Source organism: Tenrec ecaudatus, chromosome 5, assembly GCF_050624435.1.
Source record: "Tenrec ecaudatus isolate mTenEca1 chromosome 5, mTenEca1.hap1, whole genome shotgun sequence".
Taxonomy (NCBI): domain Eukaryota; kingdom Metazoa; phylum Chordata; class Mammalia; order Afrosoricida; family Tenrecidae; genus Tenrec; species Tenrec ecaudatus.
This window is the reverse complement of record NC_134534.1, coordinates 25,886,306-25,911,119: the sequence shown is the minus strand read 5'-3', so window position 1 is coordinate 25,911,119 and position 24,814 is coordinate 25,886,306. Positions and strand designations below refer to the sequence as shown.

The following is a 24,814-nucleotide window of genomic DNA, read 5'->3' as shown; positions in this document are numbered from 1 at the left end:
CTTGGTCAAGGTTGTAGTACAGTATGATGGTCTTCTCTGCCCATCAGGTCAGCATCCCTTGGTCAAGGTTGTAGTACAGTATGATGCTCTTCTCTGTCCATCAGGTCAGCATCCCTTGGTCAAGGTTGTAGTACAGTATGACGGTCTTCTCTGCCCATCAGGTCAGCATCCCTTGGTCAAGGTTGTAGTACAGTATGATGCTCTTCTCTGCCCATCAGGTCAGCATCCCTTGGTCAAGGTTGTAGTACAGTATGATGCTCTTCTCTGCCCATCAGGTCAGCATCCCTTGGTCAAGGTTGTAGTACTGTATGATGCTCTTCTCTGCCCATCAGGTCAGCATCCCTTGGTCAAGGTTGTAGTACAGTATGACGGTCTTCTCTGCCCATCAGGTCAGCATCCCTTGGTCAAGGTTGTAGTACAGTATGATGCTCTTCTCTGCCCATCAGGTCAGCATCCCTTGGTCAAGGTTTTAGTACAGTATGATGCTCTTCTCTGCCCATCAGGTCAGCATCCCTTGGTCAAGGTTGTAGTACAGTATGATGCTCTTCTCTGCCCATCAGGTCAGCATCCCTTGGTCAAGGTTGTAGTACAGTATGATGGTCTTCTCTGCCCATCAGGTCAGCATCCCTTGGTCAAGGTTGTAGTACAGTATGATGGTCTTCTCTGCCCATCAGGTCAGCATCCCTTGGTCAAGGTTGTAGTACAGTATGATGCTCTTCTCTGCCCATCAGGTCAGCATCCCTTGGTCAAGGTTGTAGTACAGTATGATGGTCTTCTCTACCCATCAGGTCAGCATCCCTTGGTCAAGGTTGTAGTACAGTATGATGGTCTTCTCTGCCCATCAGGTCAGCATCCCTTGGTCAAGGTTGTAGTACTGTATGATGGTCTTCTCTGCCCATCAGGTCAGCATCCCTTGGTCAAGGTTGTAGTACAGTATGATGGTCTTCTCTGCCCATCAGGTCAGCATCCCTTGGTCAAGGTTGTAGTACAGTATGATGCTCTTCTCTGCCCATCAGGTCAGCATCCCTTGGTCAAGGTTGTAGTAGAGTATGATGGTCTTCTCTGCCCATCAGGTCAGCATCCCTTGGTCAAGGTTGTAGTACAGTATGATGCTCTTCTCTGTCCATCAGGTCAGCATCCCTTGGTCAAGGTTGTAGTACAGTATGACGGTCTTCTCTGCCCATCAGGTCAGCATCCCTTGGTCAAGGTTGTAGTACAGTATGATGCTCTTCTCTGTCCATCAGGTCAGCATCCCTTGGTCAAGGTTGTAGTACAGTATGATGCTCTTCTCTGCCCATCAGGTCAGCATTCCTTGGTCAAGGTTGTAGTACAGTATGATGGTCTTCTCTGCCCATCAGGTCAGCATCCCTTGGTCAAGGTTGTAGTACAGTATGATGGTCTTCTCTGCCCATCAGGTCAGCATCCCTTGGTCAAGGTTGTAGTACAGTATGATGCTCTTCTCTGTCCATCAGGTCAGCATCCCTTGGTCAAGGTTGTAGTACAGTATGACGGTCTTCTCTGCCCATCAGGTCAGCATCCCTTGGTCAAGGTTGTAGTACAGTATGATGGTCTTCTCTGCCCATCAGGTCAGCATCCCTTGGTCAAGGTTGTAGTACAGTATGATGCTCTTCTCTGTCCATCAGGTCAGCATCCCTTGGTCAAGGTTGTAGTACAGTATGACGGTCTTCTCTGCCCATCAGGTCAGCATCCCTTGGTCAAGGTTGTAGTACAGTATGATGGTCTTCTCTGCCCATCAGGTCAGCATCCCTTGGTCAAGGTTGTAGTACAGTATGATGCTCTTCTCTGCCCATCAGGTCAGCATCCCTTGGTCAAGGTTGTAGTACAGTATGACGGTCTTCTCTGCCCATCAGGTCAGCATCCCTTGGTCAAGGTTGTAGTACAGTATGATGCTCTTCTCTGTCCATCAGGTCAGCATCCCTTGGTCAAGGTTGTAGTACAGTATGATGCTCTTCTCTGCCCATTCCATTCATTATCACTTGAGAATGCATGAAGATGGCCTGGTTTGTCATGTACATTCATGATGTCTTTGTCTACTATTAACCTCAAGACGGATACTACTTTGCTATCCATCATAGCCCTCAATTCTAAATTTTTATCGAGGGCCACAAAGTCAAAGAAACAATTTTTACTTTTAATTAAGACAACCCATTGCATGTTAAAAATGTTGGATGAAAATTACAGTAAGAACAGAATCGTAAGAAAGGACCACTGCAATGTTACCTTAAAAAAATCATTTTGGCTGACAGATCTGTAAAAAGATACATGATCATTAAATATTTTAAAGCAGAGAGAAGACTGGTGAACTTTAATAGAGTCATTTTAATTAAGGAACTGCCAATCTCTTCCTCACCACACATCCTGCCATTTCACGTCATTTCTAGGTTGTCAGAACTTAGCCATGTCAACAAGGGAATTAGATTTGGAATCTACAGTTCAAGGATAAGAGGAAAACTGAAACTATGTAACATTCTTATCTGCTTTCCTCCATTTTATATTAACTGGAATCAAAAGCATATCAAAAGATATTATGATTGTTCATTTATTCCTGGCATTATACTTTTCTTATTAAAACTCAAATAGGTAGCACTGTGCGGTTGTTAGACACCATGCAGGTTGGTCAGATTCATAGTAATCCTTTGTACAACAGAATACAGCTTTGCTCTGTGCTCTGTCACCTTCACAATTGTTCCTGTTTGAATTCATTGTGTTTGCCAGTGTCTGTCAATCCATCTCCTTGAGGATCTTTCTCATTTTTTCATGATGGTCAATTTACCAAACATGTCTTACTTCAGGGACTTACTTACCTCCTGATAAAATGTCTAAAGTGACGGAGATAAAATCTCTCCATCCTTTCTTCTAGGGAACAATCTGGGGAATGTATCCTTTTTCAAAACTTATTCTTGCTGCCTTATTGTGATGTGTGTGCCATGTCAGCCTGTGGGTTCACTTAGGGCTCTGATGTACAACAGATAGGAGCATTGCTCAGCCCTCCGTGACCTTCACAGTGGCTCTTGTTACATTCCGAACCCATGATTGCAGTCACTAGGTCAATCTATGCCTTCCTCTGTCGGTGACCTTCTTTACCAGGCATGACATCCCTTCCACAGACTGGTCCCTGCTGATAATGCATCCACGTGCACACCGTCCTTGCATCTAAGGGACATTCTGGGCGTGCTTTTTCCAGGCATATTTGTTTGTTCTATGGCAGACCAAGATACTCGCAACATGCTGCATTATAATTCAACAGCATCAATTCTGCTTCAGCTTTTATTATTCATTTTCCAGCATTCACGTGCACAAGCATATTAAAATAAATGGTGGCATTGAGTCCTCAAGGTATCACCCTTTGTCTTTAACACTTCACAGATGTCTGGTGAAGCAGATGTGCTCAGAGCAATGTGCCATTTGCTTTCTTGTAGGACGCTTCGGTCAGTCTTAGTTATGGTTCCAAGCCAGATGAAATGCTTAACAATTTCTATCTTCTCTCAGTTTATCATGATATTGCCTGAAGGTCAAGTTCTGTGAACATGGGTTTTCTTTACACTGAATTATAATCCATACTGAACTCCACAGTCCTTGATCTTCATAGTAAGGGCTTGAAGTCTTCCAACTTTCAGCAAGCAGTGTGTGTCATCAGTATAGTTTAGGTTTTTAAGTAAGCCTTCTTCCAATTCAAAGTCTTTATCACTGTAAAACTATCAATTTCTAGAATAGTTATACAGTTATTTAAATTTTAAACCAGGATCCTCAAGTTCATTGAACACAATCATATAATTTTCATGGCCCTATCTAAAGTGACATAACCCTGAGTACTGCATGTCCAAATATAAAGAATGTCCCTGAATAAAGTCAATGGTTTAAGATTTTTTATTTCCTTGAAAATCAAAGACCAATTCAACCCCCACCCCGACCCCTCAGAGGCACCTTGGAAAAAAGGCCAGGGGAATCTGCATGGCCTTGAACCTCCCTGAACTGTGCGACTCAGGCACTCTGACGTTAACTAAACGGCAACTGGTTGGATATTTTAGGGAAGCTACAAGAGGGAGAATGAATCAATGCTGGCATAGCAAAATATGTTTACTTTGTCTTATTTTTAAAGGGAGTAATATAAAAAATACATGAACGTGAAAATGCGTTTGATATTTTAGCTGAAATCCTGCCCAATATATTCTCTGTGAAAACACTATTTTTTGGCTTTGTTTTCTATTCACATTTAGCTAGTCTTTGCAGCAGTAGTTTACATTGTTGTCTATGATTATTTTTCCAAGCTCCCCATTGTGAGACCTTATTCAATGACATTTTCTCTCACTTGCTTGGATCCACTTCCTCGATAATCACTCAGGGTCTCGTCCACCTCAGACTGGCGTTTAAATGTTGGGGATCCTCAGATTGTCCTTGCTGTACTTACTTCCTCATTCTATTCTGCTTCCTGCTAGATAATAGTCGTTTTGGTTGCTATGAGTCAGAATCAACTCTACGGCAGTGGGTAATGGTTCCCTTGCCATAACTATCAAATAAGTACCAGAGTTAGACCTTTATTCTGAACTTCCAAATCATATATATATATATATATATATATATATATATATATATATATATATATATATATATATATTATACAGAGAGGGAGATTGATATGAACATCTCTGTTGGGTGGCTTCCACTCCATGCCTCTAAGAAACATCATGTATCTGAAACTAACTGCAATCTTCTTAGCATGCCCACTCAAGTTCTCACCAGTCTTCAGTGTACTTCAATAGAGAATACAACTACCTCCTTCCTCAATTTGTGGAAGCCAGACTTTTATTTTAATGCCATCTTCCTCATCAACGCAGTCCACTACAGACTATTTTTTTTCATTTTATTTCCTTGAAATCTGTCAACTCAGAGCTCTTCTCCATTAATGCCAGAAAACTACATTTCCTTGGATTACTGTGATCATCTCTTATGTGATCTTCCTTTACTGTAAATCAATCTCTATACTCTAATAAGAGTAATTACTTGAAAACCAAGCATTTTCATATAACTGTTTGAAATAACATCTCAAAACCAAAAAAACAAAACCAATCTTCTTAGCAAATGTTTTGCATGGTTTAAGGTGCTCATTTTGGCCTCATGTTATGGATTTCTACACCTCACAAATCTTACTTTATTAGTCTTTCTTTGACTCAAATTTTGATTGTATGAATTCAGGGGCCTCAAAGAAGAGAAAAATGATATAAAATGTAAAAATAGATATTCAGACCTAAAATGCAACTTATCAAACTTAAGCATTCTGAAGACCAAGCTCTGAACTTCTAAAGAAATAAATCATAAACCTTTGTATACTTGCCTTTATATATCAGAATTCATGAAAAGTTTGTTTATATGTACGTAGGATTCTTTTAAAATACAAGTTAATTGATTAGAGAGGAGTCATCAAGTATGCTCTGCCATGCAAGGAACAGTCATAAATCAAAATCCTACAACTTTTAAAATTATTCTCACAAAATTGATCAATTCACAGATCACTTTTAATTGATCAAGTAATAAATTCTAATTAAATCCTTCATGCTTAAAAATTCCAATATGCTTTACATATTAGTATTCTAATTCTCAAAAACATTACACCATTTTAACAGCCCTCCCATGTAATGCGCAGACATTTTTTTTTATAATATCCAACTTTTTAAAGGCTCTCTTAGAGTAGTTATTTGATCTCTAGTTAGCTTCCAACAATTATAACAATGGTAATTACATCGAAGTATCTACTTACCATATTGTGGGTGGCTCAGAACCTTCAATTTCTAAGTAATCATATTTTTCTTCCATTTGGAAATCGGTAAAGATGAGTGAAATGGTGTCCCCAGGCTCGGCAACAATTGTCCAAGTACAATCTGCATTGTTGTGGTACTCGTTTGGAAAGCTGGGGCTGGAAATGATGCCACTGGATCCTCTCATTGTTCCTCCACATGCATCTTCAGCTGTTGAAAAGCAAGATGTGCAAGTATAAGTTATAAAATAAATGCCATGAAATAAATTCTGAACAGATTTTTGATATATGTAAGTTTTCATTTTATTAAATACAGATCGTACTAGTAGATGGAGTTGAATACTACTAGAAGTCTATGAAAAAGTGCAAAGTCAGTTATAAATTAAATTATATCTTGACAATTTTAGAGCAATTGGTTACACTCACAGTAAAAGGGAATAAAAAAGTGCCAAGCTTCCAAATGTTATCTCAGGATAATAGAACCAAGATTTGTTGTTATTGATTAAGTGATGAAGCGAGTAACACAAAGGTATATTATTCTTATGGTTTGTGATGGGAAATCTTTAATCATTCTGTGTGTGTTTGCTGATGGCAGAGATTTGAATTTATTTATTATAATGTAGGTCTCTACAGAAAGAAATGATTTCAGCTAAAATATACTATGGTTTCTGTCAGTGACATGTCTCAGAACTATTGAATAATGTAATCCAAATAAAAGTACATTACATATCAAAATATTTTAATTAGATGGAAGTGATATAGTAACAAATATATATGCACTCATATTTCCCTATAAATATTCTAGAAACCTATTAGTCTTATGTTTTCAATTTCAAATAGGAGTGATAGAGTCTCCTTTAGTTACTATTGACCAACAATGCACTATTGTGGTTCAATGAGCTGAGTGTTTAATATGAATAATAAACACTGGAGATTTCTCATTGTATCATAAAGGACTGATGATAGAACATTTTTCTCATTAGAAAATTGCATATCCCCTCAGAACTAATAGGAAACAGGTTTACTTTTATTATACATTTTCTCAATATTTTTTGTTGTTTATTGGAGAGATTGCTTCAACTCCCATATAATATTTAGGAAAAAGATGGCTCTATAATGACCAGTTTTTTTGATGGCATGATTAACTTCATAGTCATACTAAACAGCAATGAGGCACGTTCATTAAATTACAGAATCAGTCAAGAGTAGGAAACTGGTGTCAGAGACAATTTTATTAATGTATCACTGATGTCAAACAGTGTTAGCGTCCCTGGTTCCCATTCTTAATTTACTCAACTCCACAATTCATAAATAGAAAGCAAAATATTTTCAAAAGATAGCTAACTATCATGAAATATGAAATAAATGGAATGCATATATATTCTCATCAAGAACAATCCCAGTTTTTAAATGTGGTCTCTCTATTCCAAAGGCATCACTGTAACCCAATTATGGTCTTCGCCCGGTATCCAAGGTCAGAAACTCAGACTCACCAGCTGCCCTGTGGGGCAAACAAAATATAACCCTGTTCTTTCCTGAAGATTATAGCCTTGGAAAGCCTGGGGCAGAGTTCCACTCTTTCGGGTCACAATGAGTCCAAGTAGCTGTAGCAGCAGCAATGGGTCTTCATTATTTAAGTAGGCTTTGGCATTAGAATCAACTAACTGTTCTGATTAGACACTGTACAGGAGGAGGCTGGTGGCATAGCAGTTATGAACTGGGCGGCTAACAACATGGTCGGTAGTTCAAAGCCACCGGTTTCTCGGGGGCGAAAGACAGTGCTGTTTACTCTTGTAGAGAGTTACAGTCTCAAAAACTCCCAGGAGCAGGTCTGGCCTGCCCTACTTAAGAGTCAGTAGCAACTCAATGGTTGTGAGTTTTGAGGAATTTTTTAAGTTTTTTTTTCCATAAGTAATTCCTTACTATAAGTCATAATCCCCTCAAAACCTCAACCTTCTGGTATAATTGTCCAGTGACTTTAACTTCTTCCAGTTATTAATCACTCCTCTCCTTTGTTTGAGAAAGATGAGCCTTTCCACTCCCATAGAGAGTTAGCCGCAGGACCCCACAGGGGCAGTTCTATCTTGTCGTACAGAGTCTCTGTGAGCCTGGGTCCACTCCACAGCAACACATTTGGTTATCAGAGCTAAGTCTCTTCATTGTCAGTAACCACACTAAAGTTGACTTTTATTTAGGCAATAAATTTTTAGATGATCACATATTAGATTGTAACATAACTGGTATACATAGTTTTTCTCATCCCATCAAAGAGAACATTTGGCAAGATTTAAGGCATTTTCAGCCCAGAAATCCCTCACAAAAGTCTTGCATTTAGTCATTGGGAAACATGCTCCTGTGATGAATTTTCTCTGGAAATGCAATTTCTGATAACTGAAACCCTCTGGTTTCAAAATAGACATTTTGCATACATATATATATTTCATTTGTAGTTTTAATAATAACTCACTGTATCCTCCAAGCTTCAGAGAAGTCACATAAATCTCTGTGCTTGGTCTCTTTGAAGTTCCTCAATCTACGCCTATAAAGCAATGAAATCACCCCAAACTATGAACACACACAATGCATGGCTAGTTCCACTGATGACCATCAGCCAGGTGACACCAGTTTGGCAGAGAAGACCCTCAATTTTTTTTTTTTTTGAGTCCTGGACTGGTTGTTAAAATTGCCCTTGTAATCAGGGTTCTCTCTAAGATTGGTGACTGGGCAGCCGCACAATGTAGAAATCACAAATTTACATTCCTCATTCATTTTAAATGTTCATCTGCTCAACAGCATATTCAAAGTGCCCATAGTGTTCATTCCATCTATAGGTATAAAAATTAGACAAAACCATGCTGGTAATATTTATTTATTCATTTCATAAAACTCACTATACTTTTTAGGAAATGATGCATTTTTATTCCCTTGTGTATGTTATTTCAGTAAACATTATTAATGTAAAGAGATAAAGCGACAATCAGAGGGTGATCCTCTGTTGTTCTGTTCAGTTTTGTTATGTCCCCAATTGCCACTAGATATCGTGAGTGCATGATGCAGTCCCTGAGATTGTTCAAAGAGCTTAAAATATTGTTAGAACAATTGCTGTGGGTTCAGCAAAATTGGAAAGGGATTTTCCAAGATGCACATAAAATGTTCAGAGAAGAGAAGTTGCCTATTACTAACATATCAAAAAGAATGACTACTGTCCAATTGCCCTGCCTCTAAGGGCATGGGATCCTCCTTTCAGAGTGAAAATAAGGTTAAGGACACATCACATCGCCAATGATGCTTGGATAAAAGTGAAAAGTCTGCAAGTGAGGTTGTCAATCAACAAGCAATACGGAAATATCTGAAAAGAGTCTTGTTGCTTTCTGTCAGGAATTATTTCATATTTTCATTAATATTTTAACGCTCTTTCTTATAATATAATCTAGTTGTATGGACCTCTGTTTTTGCTCCTTTTAAAGTATTAATTGTATGAAATAATAAATCACATTTTGGTATATATTTTTATGCTTAAAATGGTCATTAGGGCAGTGAACCAGTTGTTAAATTATTTGACTCCCATCACTGGGCGGTTCTCTCTCAATAGTTCAATCCAAACATTTTTTAATACAACAAACAAACAAAAGAATTGAAGGAAATAAAAATATGCCGCTCAAAAATTTTACTGACTTGCATTTGAGAATTAGGATTGCATCTAAGTACTTCCATCAATTAACCTATTTTGCCAAGTTTCTATATCAAGTTATGTGGTCATTCTTCTGTCTGATATCATTATTAACAAACAATCATAAAAGTACTTTCTGAAGAAACCTGTAACAGGTAAAGCTTGGTTTTGAAACACGCTAGATATATAATATTTGTACATAGTGGCTCTACCTAATGTTAGGAACTTTGTTTTATTACATGATTTAAATTTAGGATGCTTATAAAAATAAAATGCGTTTTAGAGTGGGATGAATTATATGTCATAACTGCATTTCAAATAGCACAATTTGAATAAGTGTTAGACAATTATATAAACACTAGATCCTAATTTCCAGAACCGTGCTTTTGCGTCGATGGCACACTGGTATTTTCTGGTCTAAACGGGTTTCACATGGCCTCGCAGTGACAGGTCAGACGTGTGTATTCTTTCAGCATTTCCTCCTAGGAGACACTAGGTGGCCACACGACTGATGATCCTGCAATGTCTTTTTAACAACCATAAACCTCAAAGGCAAGGTTCACAGAGGAGTGTTTAATGGAATCATTCTGTAAGACAATCACAATACACATTGATCCTATCAGTCATTTCATGATTTTCCTAAGGAAATTAAAATGTGTTCCTGTATTCTTCCATTTAAAGATGAAGTAATCGCATTCCTTACTCTGATGGAACATTTAGTCCAATGGGTGTGGAGTCCAAAGGGCTCAGTTAGGGAAGATTTCATTCCTGTCAGGGACAATGGAGTGCTCTAGGGGTGGGGTCCTTGAGCTGGTAACTTACTGAACAATGAGTTGATGAGATGGGGAAAGTCATTGGATGGTACCAACAGTTACGCTCTTGGCCAGTAAAGGTAGATTGATGGTTTGATTCTACCCAGAAGCAAGTCAGAAGAAGATGTATTTTCAGAAAACCACAGTCACCAAGAGGAGGGACGGACTTCTTAGCAACTTGGTTGTTTGTTGCTATTGTTGTTGTTTCGTAGCTGAGATGCCTAAGTGAGAAACACTCCGCAGTAGTAGTGTATGGCGAGTAAGGGACTGTGCGGTGTCCCATAAGAGAGAAATAGCAACAACGGGGACTAGACCAAGCTGCTCTCTGCGGAGCAAGCAGTGGCTTTGGCGCAGGTCAGGAGCGGGCAGGCTCTAATCAGGGTTGTGAAAATGTACTTGGGGTATTCTGTAGAGATGAGAAAAGAGGAAGGCCAAAGAGGCTGAATCAAAGGTCAAGGCAAAGGGCTGCATACTTTATTGCTTTAGAAGGATAAATGATATTTTTTATGTTCTGCATTGTGACATTTTTAGGCACCTTCTAGTTCACAGCTTTAGGTGCAGCGGTTCACGACCTATGGGTTGCGACCCCTGTGGGGGTCAAATGACCCTTTTACAGGGATATCCCAATTCATAACAGTAGCAAAATTACAGTTATGAAGTAGCAATGAAAATCATTTTATGCTGGGGGTGTCACCACAACATGAGGAATGAAGAACTGTACTAAAGGTCGCGGCAATAGGAAGGTTGAGAACCACTGTTTTAGGGCAAAACAGATGAGCTTACTCCTCACAGGCCATGTTTTAAGACCACCATTTGTCCCCTAAGGACTACAATGAAAAGTTGGAATTCACTCCATGGGGCTAAGTAACTGTGGACACAACACATTTACATGTTTTAGGTTTCCCTTGAGGTTAACTAATATGTATAACTGCTTTAAAATAGTTACTTAACAATTAGAGAGACAGTGTCTCATAAGATTGGCAGTTTCTTCACTCTTGTTCTATGGAAAGTATATAGGCTACATAAATGGGACTGACAATGTTGTTATTAGGTACTATCAAGTTGCTTACATCTAGTAGAATGTAAAAGAATGAAACACTGCCCTGACCTGGGCCATCCTCATAATTATTCCTGTGCTTGAGCCCATTCTTACAGCGACCGTGTCAATCCATCCCTTTGAGGAGCTTCCTCTTGTTCACTGCTCTCCCCTGCATCCAGCATGCTCTCCCCCTGCTCTTGGTACTGGGCTCCTGACATGTCAATCCATGTCAGGCGAAGACTCAACATCCTTGCCTCTTAGGAGGATTCTGGCCATACTTATTCCAAAACATATTTGTTTGTCTTTTGGGGCCTGATGAGAGCATATCTTGCATTGGAAAACTTGTAAGTTAGCATGTTGCAAAACATGAGGAACACAAAGCAGTCAATTGTTGGCATTAGTGAGGCCAATGTGAGACTACTAAAACTAGGTATTAAAATAATGACAATGTATCAGTCTTTCCCAACTATCTCTTAGTGTTTAATGTACTGAACACTAGAATAAATATTATAATACCTAAATTAATATTACTTTGGTTGTTTATAATAATAAAGAGGCATTATAAAATTATTTTATTCCTATATGTTAAACATATAAAACGTTAAACTGTAAGAGTAACTGAATTTTAGTAAACTTAGTTGGAAATCTTTTATCTCTATAAATCAGGGATCAAGAAAAAGCTACAAAATAGACTTTAACTAGTACTTTTTTATAAGAGAAGGTAAAATGAGTTTAAATAGGGAAATTTTTATAGCACCATATATTTTCATGAGTTCTTTCTGTATAACTAATTTTTTTTCAAAACTATTTTAGTGAGAGATAATACAGATATCACATCATTCCATAGTTCAGTCACATCCAACCATATTGTTACAAGTGCTACAACAATCAGTTTTAAAACATTTTTTCTTACTGAATTCCTTGACACCAGTTCCCTTTGACCTGCCCTCCCACCCCATCCTCTCTTGGTACATACCCTCAAGGAAACCTTACTCTACTAGCTGTCCCTATAGGTTCATCAATCCTGGGTATCATATATGAAAAAAAAATACAACATTCAAGAGGGTGACCCCAACTGACAAAATACATCTAAAATAAACCTGGATCTGAAAAAACAAAGAAAATGTTGAAAACAAGATCAGATCCAACGTGCATCAGAGGGGGGATCAAATGACGAGGTTTTAATCAATCTTCAGGTTTATCATTTTGATCTCCCAGAGTCATCTCTCCAATTTACTCTGGTACCAGTTTCTTTCCATCCCTCGATTTTGGAAAGAGGGAAATCACTAGCAGCTTAGCATTTCCTGAGCAGATCTCACAAATGGATCTTGGGCCTCCACTGTCATATTAGCCGTATGCCAACCAGATTCTCACAATTTTCATTACTATTTGATAAAACTCCCTCCTTCAGCTTCAGATCATATGATTTACAATCCTTTCTTCACTGATGCTGGTGTGATTCTTCCTCATGGACTTAGTTGAACTCTCACTTAGATGGCTGCTTGTTTGGAGACAAGCCTGTAAGACCCCAGATGTTATTTTTTCAGAGAGTGGGCAACATCTAATTTGTTCACCACACTTGCTAAAGCACCCATTTCTTCTGTGTTCCCTTCTTAGGGTGAGTATTGAGCAGGGCCATGATGTTGGAACTAATTGGTCTTGGATTGAAGCTAGGATTAGGGCGTTATCTAAACCCATTCCTAGATCAATGTTGTTGGTTTTTTAACCTGCCTTTGATTCCCTCTAGAGATATCTTTGTTAATTTAAGGTAAAGAGCCTTACTGATCATTTCCCTAGAATATAAAAAATATTCTGTTAATATTGTCGTTGATTAGCCCCTGGAACTTATATTAAAAAAAAAACAAGCAAACAACTGTTGAGAAAGGGATATTAAGTCAATGTAGGCTAACTACATACCATAATACTTGAATTATTCACTTGTACAGAATAAATCCTCCCATGGCTGGATGCTATTTACACAACAATGGGGGTTAATTGTCATGGAAATTTGCTATAATATTCCCTGACAATGTTAGTCACAAGTTTGCTGGAATAATATATTTCTCAAGACAGAGTATATGGCCTTGATATAGTAAGTCAGTGATTATTCATCTGCCAACAGTTGATTACTCTTGGCATAGCTGTCACCTGCTTCTCCAAACACCATGAATATTCAGCATCAAGTCCTCAGGTTACAAGGATGTCTGAGGTGGAGTCCAGTTCACCTCGTGGAGTTTCCGCACTGGATCTCTCTGTGTTGACCTCTGGAGGGTGTTGTGCACCTTGAAGATCGAGGATTCAGTGCCCCTGTGTTCTATGGCACTTTGCCTGGATCACTGTAATGTGCCCAGACACTCTGTCAGTGTGGCTTATTCTACCAGAGATACCCCCCTGATAGGGTCCTTAAATGTATTTTTAGTCATTTCCCCCCCACTGGAGTTGGCTCCTCCCTGCTTCTATAAACAGTAATGCACGTATGTTCTCCCAGTTGGGTCTGCTCCATTTCCCTTCTCCCGACTTGACCTTCCCATTAGTATCACTCATTTATGTGATAGGGATGTCTAAATACATTTTTGTTTACTTTTAATTTGGTGACATTCTAGACACTGGAAATACCCATACTTATTTGGGCTTCAAAAATAAAATCATATTTCACTTGAGAAAATGTAATTTAGAATGCCCTGAAGCTTACCTGTCAAAAAATTGTGTGTGTGTGAGAGTGTGTGTGTGTGTGTGTACAAGACTGTTCCACAAGCCACCTAAAATAGTTTTTTGCAACATCTTTTCAAATACTGATCTCATACTGTGCTGTGCCCTACTATTAGTTTCTTCTGAAATAGCTTAGGGGTGGGGAGGCAGGGGTGGCAGGAAGTAGGCTTGTTTATCACCAAAGAGAAATGAACTGTAAATTGTGGGAGGTGAGTACACTTGATCAATTCCAGATGCTAAGCATTTAATCCAAACCCAACATGGGACATTTTTCTTCAAATTTCCCTTGTTAAAGCTAAACCTTCCATCAGCACTCAAGTGAAACTGACATCTATGTGGGGATTTTTGTTCCTTCCCTAGACAAATGCCACTATCTTCTGCCTCTTAATTAAATGAACTATTTAAATATTATATGTCATATTAATTAATCACTGCATTATAAAGAGCAACAGTTTATTTCTTTATTTGTTTTAGTTTCCGCAATTACATTTCATTTTGCAGCTTGATGAAAATTGTCTCTCAGAAGAAATGTCTCATGGAGAATAAATGGAAACATTAAATAGCACATCTTCTAGAATGCTGGCTTTGCTCCATGTTTTTTGACACAGAGGAAATATGACTGTTTCAAGGATTAAAGGAAGGAATCAGTGGGGTCTTGGTGACTATGAAGAGTTCACATGCTCCTTTCTCTGTCTAGTTCCCTCAGCTCCATGCATGTGAACACTGAGGACATTCAAGACACAGAGAGGTCAAAGAAAAATGCTCACCATTCCCCCAAGTAAACACCCCTGAGAAATAAAGCCCTGTACAGTGACATCTCAGTGTGGAAGGTTTATTCATTGATACTAAAATCCGCATCTGAGCAACCATCCTTCTTAAGTTCCATTTACTTTCTTGAGTAACATGTTGATCAAATGAATTAATTTATGCACTGAATGAAATAATCAATGAATACATGCTTTCTTAAATAAAATATAGAAATAATTCAAATCTTTGCTCATTTATAATGAAATTCATTTAAAGATTGGGAGGTGTCTTTATATTTAATCAAGAGCAGCCAAGACAGAGCATCGTGTGACAAATTTACCTTCCTGCCTTAAAATAATTTTTAATTAGATGATATATAAGAAATGACTGTTTTCAAAGGTGGTAGCAGTGTTATTCAGTTCAGGGAAAGAGACAGCAGGAATCTTTGAGCTGGATGGTATAAAAAACACACCAGGTTGAGTACTATTCATATTCTAGTTGTTGTGGGGGAGAATGCATTTCAAATAACTTCAACTGGTATACTTCATTGTATTTTGTTTTGCTCTATTACAGGATGCAGACAGCACCATTTTTTTTTAACAAAGTGCAAGTTCCTAGCTGTATTGGAGCAAGTAAACCTACAAGTGCCATTATTTAAAGAGCATGTGCTCAATTCATATCTCTTTGTCAGATTTTGGCAATTCTCACATCTCAAATTTTTTCTTAATGCTTACAAAGTTAACAAGCTACTGTAGAGTACAAACGTAACTCTGTTATGAACTAGGAAACCCAAACCCTGTAAGGTCTGATTCTGTTGAGATATTCACTTTATTCCAATGGTCGGAGGCACTGAGCTGGCCCCATCGCTGATGGCTGCCTCTGAGTTTGCCAACAGGACCCGTGGAAGCTCCCTCAGCAGAAGTTGCAGAACTATCCCTAGTGGAAAGGGCACGCGAGAACTGCCTAACAAAAGTTAAACAGAAACACTTATGGAAAACAGAATTAACTTCGCTCATTGTTAGAACAAAGCCCAATACTATTTATAGGGAGATAAATAAATCTAGATATTATATAAATTAAAATTCATATTTAAAAGCCAGTTAAACTATAACCAGTCAGGAGACAAAGAAACACCCTGAAAAATATGACCCATCACATGAGGAAAATCAGTTACTTCAAACTGTCCCGTCAGGAGAGAGATGATGAAACTCTAAGAAAAAAGATATTAGAAACTATCATAGTGATTTTCAGCAATATAAAACCAGAGTGGGCTAACTGAGTCTCTAACACAGCCTATGATCTGTTTTGATTGATGAAGTTAAGAATTTTCAAATTGTTTTTATACTTTAAAGGATTTTCAAAACCAAGCCAAATCAGAGACCCAAAACTAAAATACATATAAGGCCTTCAAAGCCTAACATATGTGTTATCTAGCCCTATAAAGAAACCTGAATAGGGTGCAGAATGTGAGTAAAATGGATAAGAACAAGACATATAAATGGAACTTTAAAAGAGGAAAATTACATTAAAATATTATAATCACTTAAAATTACTCTAAGACTTGACAACAAAGTAGGTGCTAAAGAGGAAAAGATAGTAAATGCCAACAATATTGGAAGCTAGGCCTAATGAAACTAAGAAAGAATAATTTTTAAAAACAAACAAAATGCACCCCAGAGTATACCATATAGAAAACTATCAAGCTAATGTATTATTTAAATTCCATTAAGTTTTAGGGTGGGAGGCAAAGAAAACTATTTGAATAAAATAATGGGAAAAATAATTCAAAATTTGATGATAGCTACAAGCCCAAGGCAATCCAGTGAACTATTTAAAGTTGCTCTTCCAGTTATAGAGTTTATAAACAAAGACCCCCAAACTCAATGCCATCCATACTGGTGAGTCATAATAACCCTATAGGACAGAGCGGAACTGTCCATGTGCATTCTTGAGACACGATCTGCATTTCAAAGCCATAAGGATTCCTTTGGGTTTACACACCAGAACATTGAAAGTTGAAAAGATCTATGATGTAAAAGTTTAACAATAATATGAAGCAACCATAATTCCATGTACCCTGACCAAGTAATTACATACATTAGGACCGTTATTTTAGAAAACAGACGTAAAATATCTATGAAAGCTATGCATAGTCTATGTCATAATATTTACACCACTAGGCATTTACTCATGGTGTCCATCAGAAACACATTCATAGAACTATCAGTTAATAAAGCTAATACTGAGCCACCCATCACCATGTTATTGTGTCTTGTTAGGTGCTAGAGAACCTGTTCTCCTCCACACCGCCATGTGCTACAGATTGAAACCCCACCGCGTCCTGCACCATCCTTACAATTGTTATGTTTGAGCTCATTGCTGCAGCCACTGTGTCCATCTGTCTCAGTGAGGAGCTCCCAAAGAAGAAGACCAGACTGCCATGTAATTGACAAGATCGTAATGTATGGAGTCGGGAAACCATCATTCACACCTGGAGTGGATGGTGCTTCGAACTACTACCTGGCCTACACCACTCTGCTCTCCCCCACCCCCCATCGTAAAATAAGTATTGTCTTAATTCTGATATCCTCTAATTGAAAGTTTCTTCGGGGAAGTTATGGAATCTCCAAAAAGAATTGGTTAAAGTTCATCTAGAACAGGAGATACTGTATGATCAAGAATCAGTGGTAAGAAGTCCAAGAGATCCTGAAGCGTTGGTGAACAGGCTCTAGAACTTAACAGAATATCCTTTGAGGTTTTTCAACAAATGGCTATAACTCTGAAAATGCTCATTAGTGTATGCTAATTAATTAGTCTATGGCCACCTAATTGGAGGAGCTTCATATTTGTACCAATATCAAACAAAGGCTATGCAACAGATTACAGAATTAGCAAAAAAAAAGTTAATGTCATTTACAAATAAAATGTTGCTGCGCTATTTGGAACTGGTTTTAGCAGTGCATCAGCAGACAGTGCAAGAAATCCAAGCTGAATTTGATTTGGATGTAGATAATGTACATCCTTTCTGATATTAGATGGATATTACCTAAAAGAAGAGCATTCTTGAAAGATGTTCTCCTGTGTTTTATTGCCTATGCAACAACTGTGTGGGTCCTACCAAATTTTTGGTAACATTTTGAAGAATGTGAATTCCAGAACACTTAATTATGCTCATTTAGAATTTGTACATAGACCAAGAGGCAGATCTTAAAATGTAATACGAAGTTACTGCATGGTTTAAAACCAGAAAAGGTGTTCGTTAGGGTTGTATTCGTATTTATTCGGTTTGTACGCTGTGTGAATCATCAGAGATGCTAAACTCTCTGAAGAACACTGCATCAGGATCAGGGAACGACCATGAATAATTTATAAAATTCAAAAGACACAATCTTTCTTTCTAAAACTGAAGAGAACTTGAAGTACTTAATGTGAAAATTCCCGACTTCTGTAGGGATTATATTCTAATAAAATGGAAACAATAATACTAATGTATGAACCAATAAGCAACATTGTGATAAATGGAAAAAGATTAAAGTTGTAAAAAAATTCATTTTACTTGAAACCGAGCACAGTGACCCCCTTCAAGTCAGCTAATGGACTGGTGGTTCAGTAGAAACTGACCGAGCGGATCCCTTCTTTTGGTATATTGCTTCAACTACCCACTAATACTGTCTACTCCACACATGACAACAAACGAAATTGTCTTTGATTTTAAGCCGTCTTTTCCAAACGCAATTTTTCAACTCCCTTATCAAATTCCTCAATATGCTTGCCTTCCATTAATATTTCTACTTATTTAGCTTTTATATATCCCTCCATTGACTATACCCTGGCTTTTCTTCAACCTATGTATTGAAACACTTTTGCTAACGCACCATTGGACACATATTTAGGTAAGACTACTCTTTTCAACCATTTTATTGCAGAAGGGTAAAGCTTTTGAGAAAAAAAGCAGTTTGAAATCAATAGTTCACACATGCATTTCATTCTTTGTCATTGAACAAGGTCATTATGTAGCATCACTTTCTTCGGGACTGCTTAAATGTTCTCCTAACTGTCTTTCACTTGAGAAATTCTCAACATGGGCACGCATTGTCAAATCTTCGTTAAGCCTTTGATTTTGAGCTTATTTGAGACTGCGCATGAAGGAACCTTTTACTGTTGCCAACTTTCTTGACATTCTCACATTCAACCCACAGTTTAGCAAACTTCGACGTATCTTGCTTTCTCTCTATGTTTTCTGTTCCATTGCTTTTTTCATTGTTCCTAACCCTTCTGAAACTTGTCTCTGCGTAAATACTGTCCTTTTGATTTCAAATGCTTGATTACGCTAGAGTGTACATCCTTCATAATATTAGCATTCCCCTTATAGCAGTGGTTCTCAACTTGTGCATCATGACCCGTTTGGAAGTCAAATGACCCTTTCACAGGGGTCGCCTAAGACCATGGAAAGCATATATTTCTGATTGTCTTAGGAAGCAAGACACTGCTTCTGTCTCCCGGTGGGTCTGCCCACATGCAGATTCACCCACCTATGAGTACCCAGTGTGATGTTATCATCGTACCAACCCCATCACATTCACCCCACACAAATACAGGTGTATATGGCAGGGTTGGTTTCTATAATGTACTTAGGCAGACCAGTCACACATGTAGAGACCAGCTACTGTGTAGAAAACAGCTGCTGTGTTGAAAGCAGCTATTCTGTTAAAAGAAGCTACAATGTTGAAAGCAGCAGTATTGGAGGTAAAATGACACCTCGTGAATTATAATTGCTGGGTAAATGTAAAATCATGAACTGCAAATATATATATATATAATCTGCGCCATGGGAATTTAATCTGGATGCTGATCGGTCTTTTTATATTCACTTGTGATTGATGTGAACACTGCCCCTTTTGATAGTAAGAGATATGTGGGAAAAATAGAATGGTAAATCATAGGGAACTTTAATAAACTATATTGACTGAACTATTCCATGTATCATCTTTTGTATTACTAAAGCTATTGTTATATATTATTTTAATTAGCTAGCCATCCTATGACAATGGATCATGTACATAAGAATGATTAAAGAAAGAAAATATAGTGAGGATTTTTTACAGTATGGTTTTACCTCGATAATTACAGCAGGAATTGAGAAACCACAATGTGTTATTTGTTGCAAAGTTCTATCAGCCAGATCTATGAAGGTAAACAAACTAAAACACCATTTATAGCAAGCACCTGAGCTTTGCTGGCAAGAATACCACCTATTTTAGAGACAAAGCTGATGGACAGGAGAAAACCAGTCTTGACACTGTGGCAAGTACTACAAGCAAAACAAAGCAGTTATTGAAGCTTCATATTTGGTGGCACTCAGAGTTGCCAGAGCTTCGAAACCTCACACCATCGCTGAGGATTTACTGTTGCCAGCGGCCAAAGACATTGTTCAAGTTATGATTGGAGATGAATTTGTTACGAAATTGAGCGCAATTTCCTTAACTAACGATATTGTCTGCAGAATAGATGACATGTCTACTGATATTGTTGATCAGGTAATCCAGGAAATTAAATCTGCTCCACTTCCAATATTTAGCATCCAGCTTGATGAATCTACAGATGTTGTAAACTGTTGACAGTTAGGAGTTTACATGAGGTATATTAATGACGGCAACTTTATTATTTTTTTTGCAAACCTCTGGAAATGACAACTCCTGCATATGATGCATGTGACACAGTTGGTTCATTTCTAAAAGAGCATAAGAGCTCTTGGGAACAGATTTGCGGTGCGTGCACAGGTGGTGCGCTAGCTATGCTAGGATGCCGATCTGGATTTCAATGCTTGGTACTGAATGAATCACCAAAAGTCATCGCAACTCACCGTATGATTCATCGGCAAATATTAGCAATGAAGATGCTGCTACAAGAGTTACAAGAAGGAATGGAAAGCATCATAAGTTTTGTCAATTTTGTAAAAGTGAACACTTTAAACAGTTGACTGTTTTTGCAGTTATGCACTGAGTTGGATGTGCCGAAGCATGCTGTGCTATTTCACACTGAAGTGAGATGGTTGTCGAGAGGAAAGATTTTAAAATGTCTTTTTGAGCTTCATGATAAACTCCAAACTTTTTTTAATCAGAAAGCAAGACCGCAGCTTGAAGCACTTTTCAGAGTACAAGTGAACTGCATAAAATAGCTTACTTGGTTGACACCTTTGCCATTTTGAATGAGTTACATTTATCACTGCAATGACCAAATGCAACATGCCCCGAGTTATCTGAAAAGATCTGATCATTCTAAATGAAATTTCAGTGTTGGCCGGAAAAAAAAAGATGAAAATAAAATTTACATGTTGTCCACCGTATCTGCTTTCTTTGAGGAACATGACATTGAACCAGACAAAAGAATTACGGTGAAAATTTCTGTGAAAGAACACTGGCACATGCTTGCAGACGAAGTTTTATCATACTTTGCAAATCTACCTGACACCCAATTTGCACTTGCCAGAAGCCCATTCACAGTTAGTTGAAGATGTTCCTGAGACAGCACAAGAGGAGTTCATTGAACTTATTAACAGCGATGCAGTGAGAACTGACTTCTCTACAATGCCAGTTACAAAATTCGGATCAAGTGTTTGCAATCATATCCCGTTCTGTCTGAGACTGTGTTGCGCCTTCTTCTGCCATTTCCAACAACATATTTTTGTGAGACATGGTTTTCCAGCTTGTTGGTTGTCAAATCTAAATACAGAAGCAGATTTGTGGAAGAAGATCTTTGTTGAGCTCTTGCAAAGACTGCCGAGAATTTCTGATCTGGTGAGAAAGAAGTTATCTCAATCTTTGCACTGACATTGGCTTTTTTTGCATACTGTTGCCAAATGTAGTAGTGTAGTTTCCTGTTGTTACATTGACTGTTACTCATGCTACATCATGCTTCAAGACTGATTGAGTTTGTAGTACTTTTCTTATTGGGTCTACATGACATTTGTTATTGTTATGAACTTATTATTCTTGAGAACTCTCTTCTATCCTGGATCTCTTATGAAGTATTTTACTTGCACCTGTGTAGTCACTTCTTATCCATCTAGTTCATTGTCATCCATCTTTTATTTACCAGCTATTTCAACATGGGTAAAGCCTAGATCCTCCACTGCCCAGTCTGAGATTTTCTCACACTAAATATTTTATCCAGAGGAGAAACTATTCCCTCTCCTCAGTCAATTATCTCCCTGGTATGCTGATCATTCACCAATCTGTCATTCAGGTCAATTGTCTCTAATCACATTTGTAGTAATCTCATCAATCCCTTATGTAAACTATATAACCCTTATAAAGCATATTAATTAGTTAATTAAATTTCACCAAACTTATGTTTATTTCAAAGAGGTCTGGTGGCCCATTGTTTACACGTTGGGCTGCTAACCACAAGGCCATATGTTTCAAACCACTAGCTGCTCTGTGGGTGTCGTGGTTATCAGTTGGACTACAATCTACGTGATAAGCAGTTTGAAACCATCAACAGCTGCACAAGAAAAAGACAGGGCATTTTACACCTGTGAGCAGCTGCTGTCTCAGAAACCAACAGGCAGTCCTCATGGAGTGTTGAATCAAATAACTTGACGCAGTGACTTATTTAAGGTCTGCTCTGGAGGAGAAAGCGCTTTCTACTCCAGTAAAGAGTTCCAGTCTGGGAAACCCTCAGAGACAGTTATTCCCTGTCCCAGGGGATCACTGTGCATCACACTGGACTCCATAGCACTAAATATGTTGTCTTTTGTTTGTTCGTTGTTTGATGTTCACATCAAACACTTCCACAGATATCAACAGTTACTCCCCTGGATAGTGAGCTCTCACAAACTCTAGCAGTTTGAGCCAGTAGTTGGCAACATATTAAATAGAAGATATACCTATTATTTAACCTTTGCTTTCTGGTTGAGTGTCCACAACTATAGCAAGGTAGAAACAATATAATATGTCCACCTCTCTAGTTGCTTCACACTGCTCTATATCGCTACCACACTGGAAGGGAGGCTGCTGCCATGCAAATAAGAGCTGCCCAGTGGAAAGTTGCAAATATTACCCTGTCCTATCTAAGCTCTTCTCCTAGAGATGATTAAGGAGAATGGCAAGGTAGAGTGTGCAAGGCTGTATTTCTTTTTCTTTAAACGTTTTATTAGGGGCTCATAGAACTCTTATCACAATCCATACATACATCAGTTGTGTAAAGCACATCTGTACATTCATTGCTCTCATCATTCTCAAAGCATTTGCTCTCCACTTAAGCCCTTGGCATCAGGTCCTCTTTTTCTTCCCCTCCCTCCCCACTCCCTGCTCCCCCATGACCCATTGATAATTTATAAATTATTAGTTTGTCATATCTTGCCTTGTCCAACTTCTCCCTTCAGCCCCTTTTCTGTTGTCCGTCCCCCAGGGAGGAGGTCACATGTAGATCCTTGTAATCAATTCCCTTTTTCCAACCCACTCACACCCCTGGTCCTGAAGGTGTCATCTGCCCTGGATTCCCTGTGCCTCCAGCTCTTATCTGCACCAGTGTACATCCTCTGCTCTATCCAGACTTGCAAGGTCGAATTCGGATCATGATAGTGGGAGCAGGGGGGAGAGCATTTAGGCACTAGAGGAAAGCTATATTCTTCATCGGTGGTACATCACACCCTGACTGACTCATCTCCTGCCCTGGACTCCTCTGCAAGGGCATCTCCAGTGGTCGACAAATGGGCTTTGGGTCTCCACTCTGTACTTTCCCCTTCATTCACTATGGTAAGAATTTTTTTCAACACCTCATGATCGCACAAGCTGGTGTGCTTCTTCCATGTGGGCTTTGTTGCTTCTGAGCTAGATGGCCGTTTGTTTACCTTCAAGCCTTTAAGACCCCAGACGCTATACCTTTTGATTGCCAGGCAACATCAGCTTTCTTTGCCATATTTGCTTATGCACCTATTTGTCCTCAGTGATCGTATAATGGAGGTGTGCACCCAATGAATTATATGATTTTTTGTTCTTTGAGGCCTGATAACTGATCCCTTCAGAACCTCATGATCATACAGGCTGGTGTGCTCTTCCATGTGGGCTTTGTTGCTTCTGAGCTAGATGGCCGTTTGTTTATCTTCAAGCCTTTAAGAACCCAGATGCTATATCTTTTGATAGCCAGGCACCATCAGCTTTCTTCACCACATTTGCATATTCACCCACTTTGTCTTTAGCGGTTGTGCCGGCAGGGTGAATATCATAGATTGCCAATTTAATAGAAGAACGTATTCTTGCATTGAGGGAGTACTTGAGTTGAGGCCCAATGTCCTTCTGCCACCTTGATACTAAACCTATAAATATAGGCAAATCGATCTATTTCACCATCCTCATATATATATTTGCATTTTGTGTTTTGTTTTTTTTCTTTGTCAGTGGTTTGTTGTTTTGTTGTATATAGTTGCATGTTATTATCTCAGCAGGTCTGTCTAAATAAGATAGGCTGGATGAACAATCTGGAGGAAAAACAACAGGACCAACAGTTCTGGGGGAAAATGAGATAGGGGGAGGTGGGGGGAAAGGAAGTGGTGTTAACAAATGCAGGGACAAGGGAAAAACAAGTGATCAAAATTGGTGGTGAGGTGGGTGTGGGAGGCCTGGTAGGGCATGATCAAGGGTAATGTAATGAAGAGGTATTGCTGAAACCCAGGTGGGAATGGAGCATGATAATGGGACAGGAGGACAGTCAAGGGAAATTGAGGAAAAAGCTAGGAGGTAAAGGCCATGTATAGAGGTCTAGACAAAGACATATAATTCTTTATGGAAGCAGACTGCCCTTTCTCTCACCCCACAAGAAACTGATCAATTCAAACCCCCTTCCATCGGGCTAGCAGCCCTTCACTGTGGCCACTGTGTGACCAATTGACCAATTTGTTCACACCTCCCTGCAAATCGCCTTACTCTGGCAAGCTTTCAGACTGTGAGTTACAAGTTCGATATAAAACAAAACCTGCAAGACATATTGTATCAGTGATCCAGCAATCTTCATTAAGCTGCAACACTGAAGAGTTAACTTTACTATAGCAGAATGAAATTCAG

General features: G+C 38.6%; 1 protein-coding gene across 3 annotated transcripts in view; it reads right to left on the bottom strand.

The window, feature by feature from the left end:
- Positions 1-24,814, bottom strand: part of CSMD3 (CUB and Sushi multiple domains 3) — a 1,306,760-nt gene that overhangs the window by 924,684 nt on the left and 357,262 nt on the right. For all 3 annotated transcript variants that reach the window (XM_075550585.1, XM_075550586.1, XM_075550587.1), the window contains exon 5: positions 5,777-5,984. In XM_075550585.1, the coding sequence (XP_075406700.1) occupies positions 5,777-5,984 (208 nt within the window). The remainder of the gene's footprint in view (positions 1-5,776; positions 5,985-24,814) is intronic.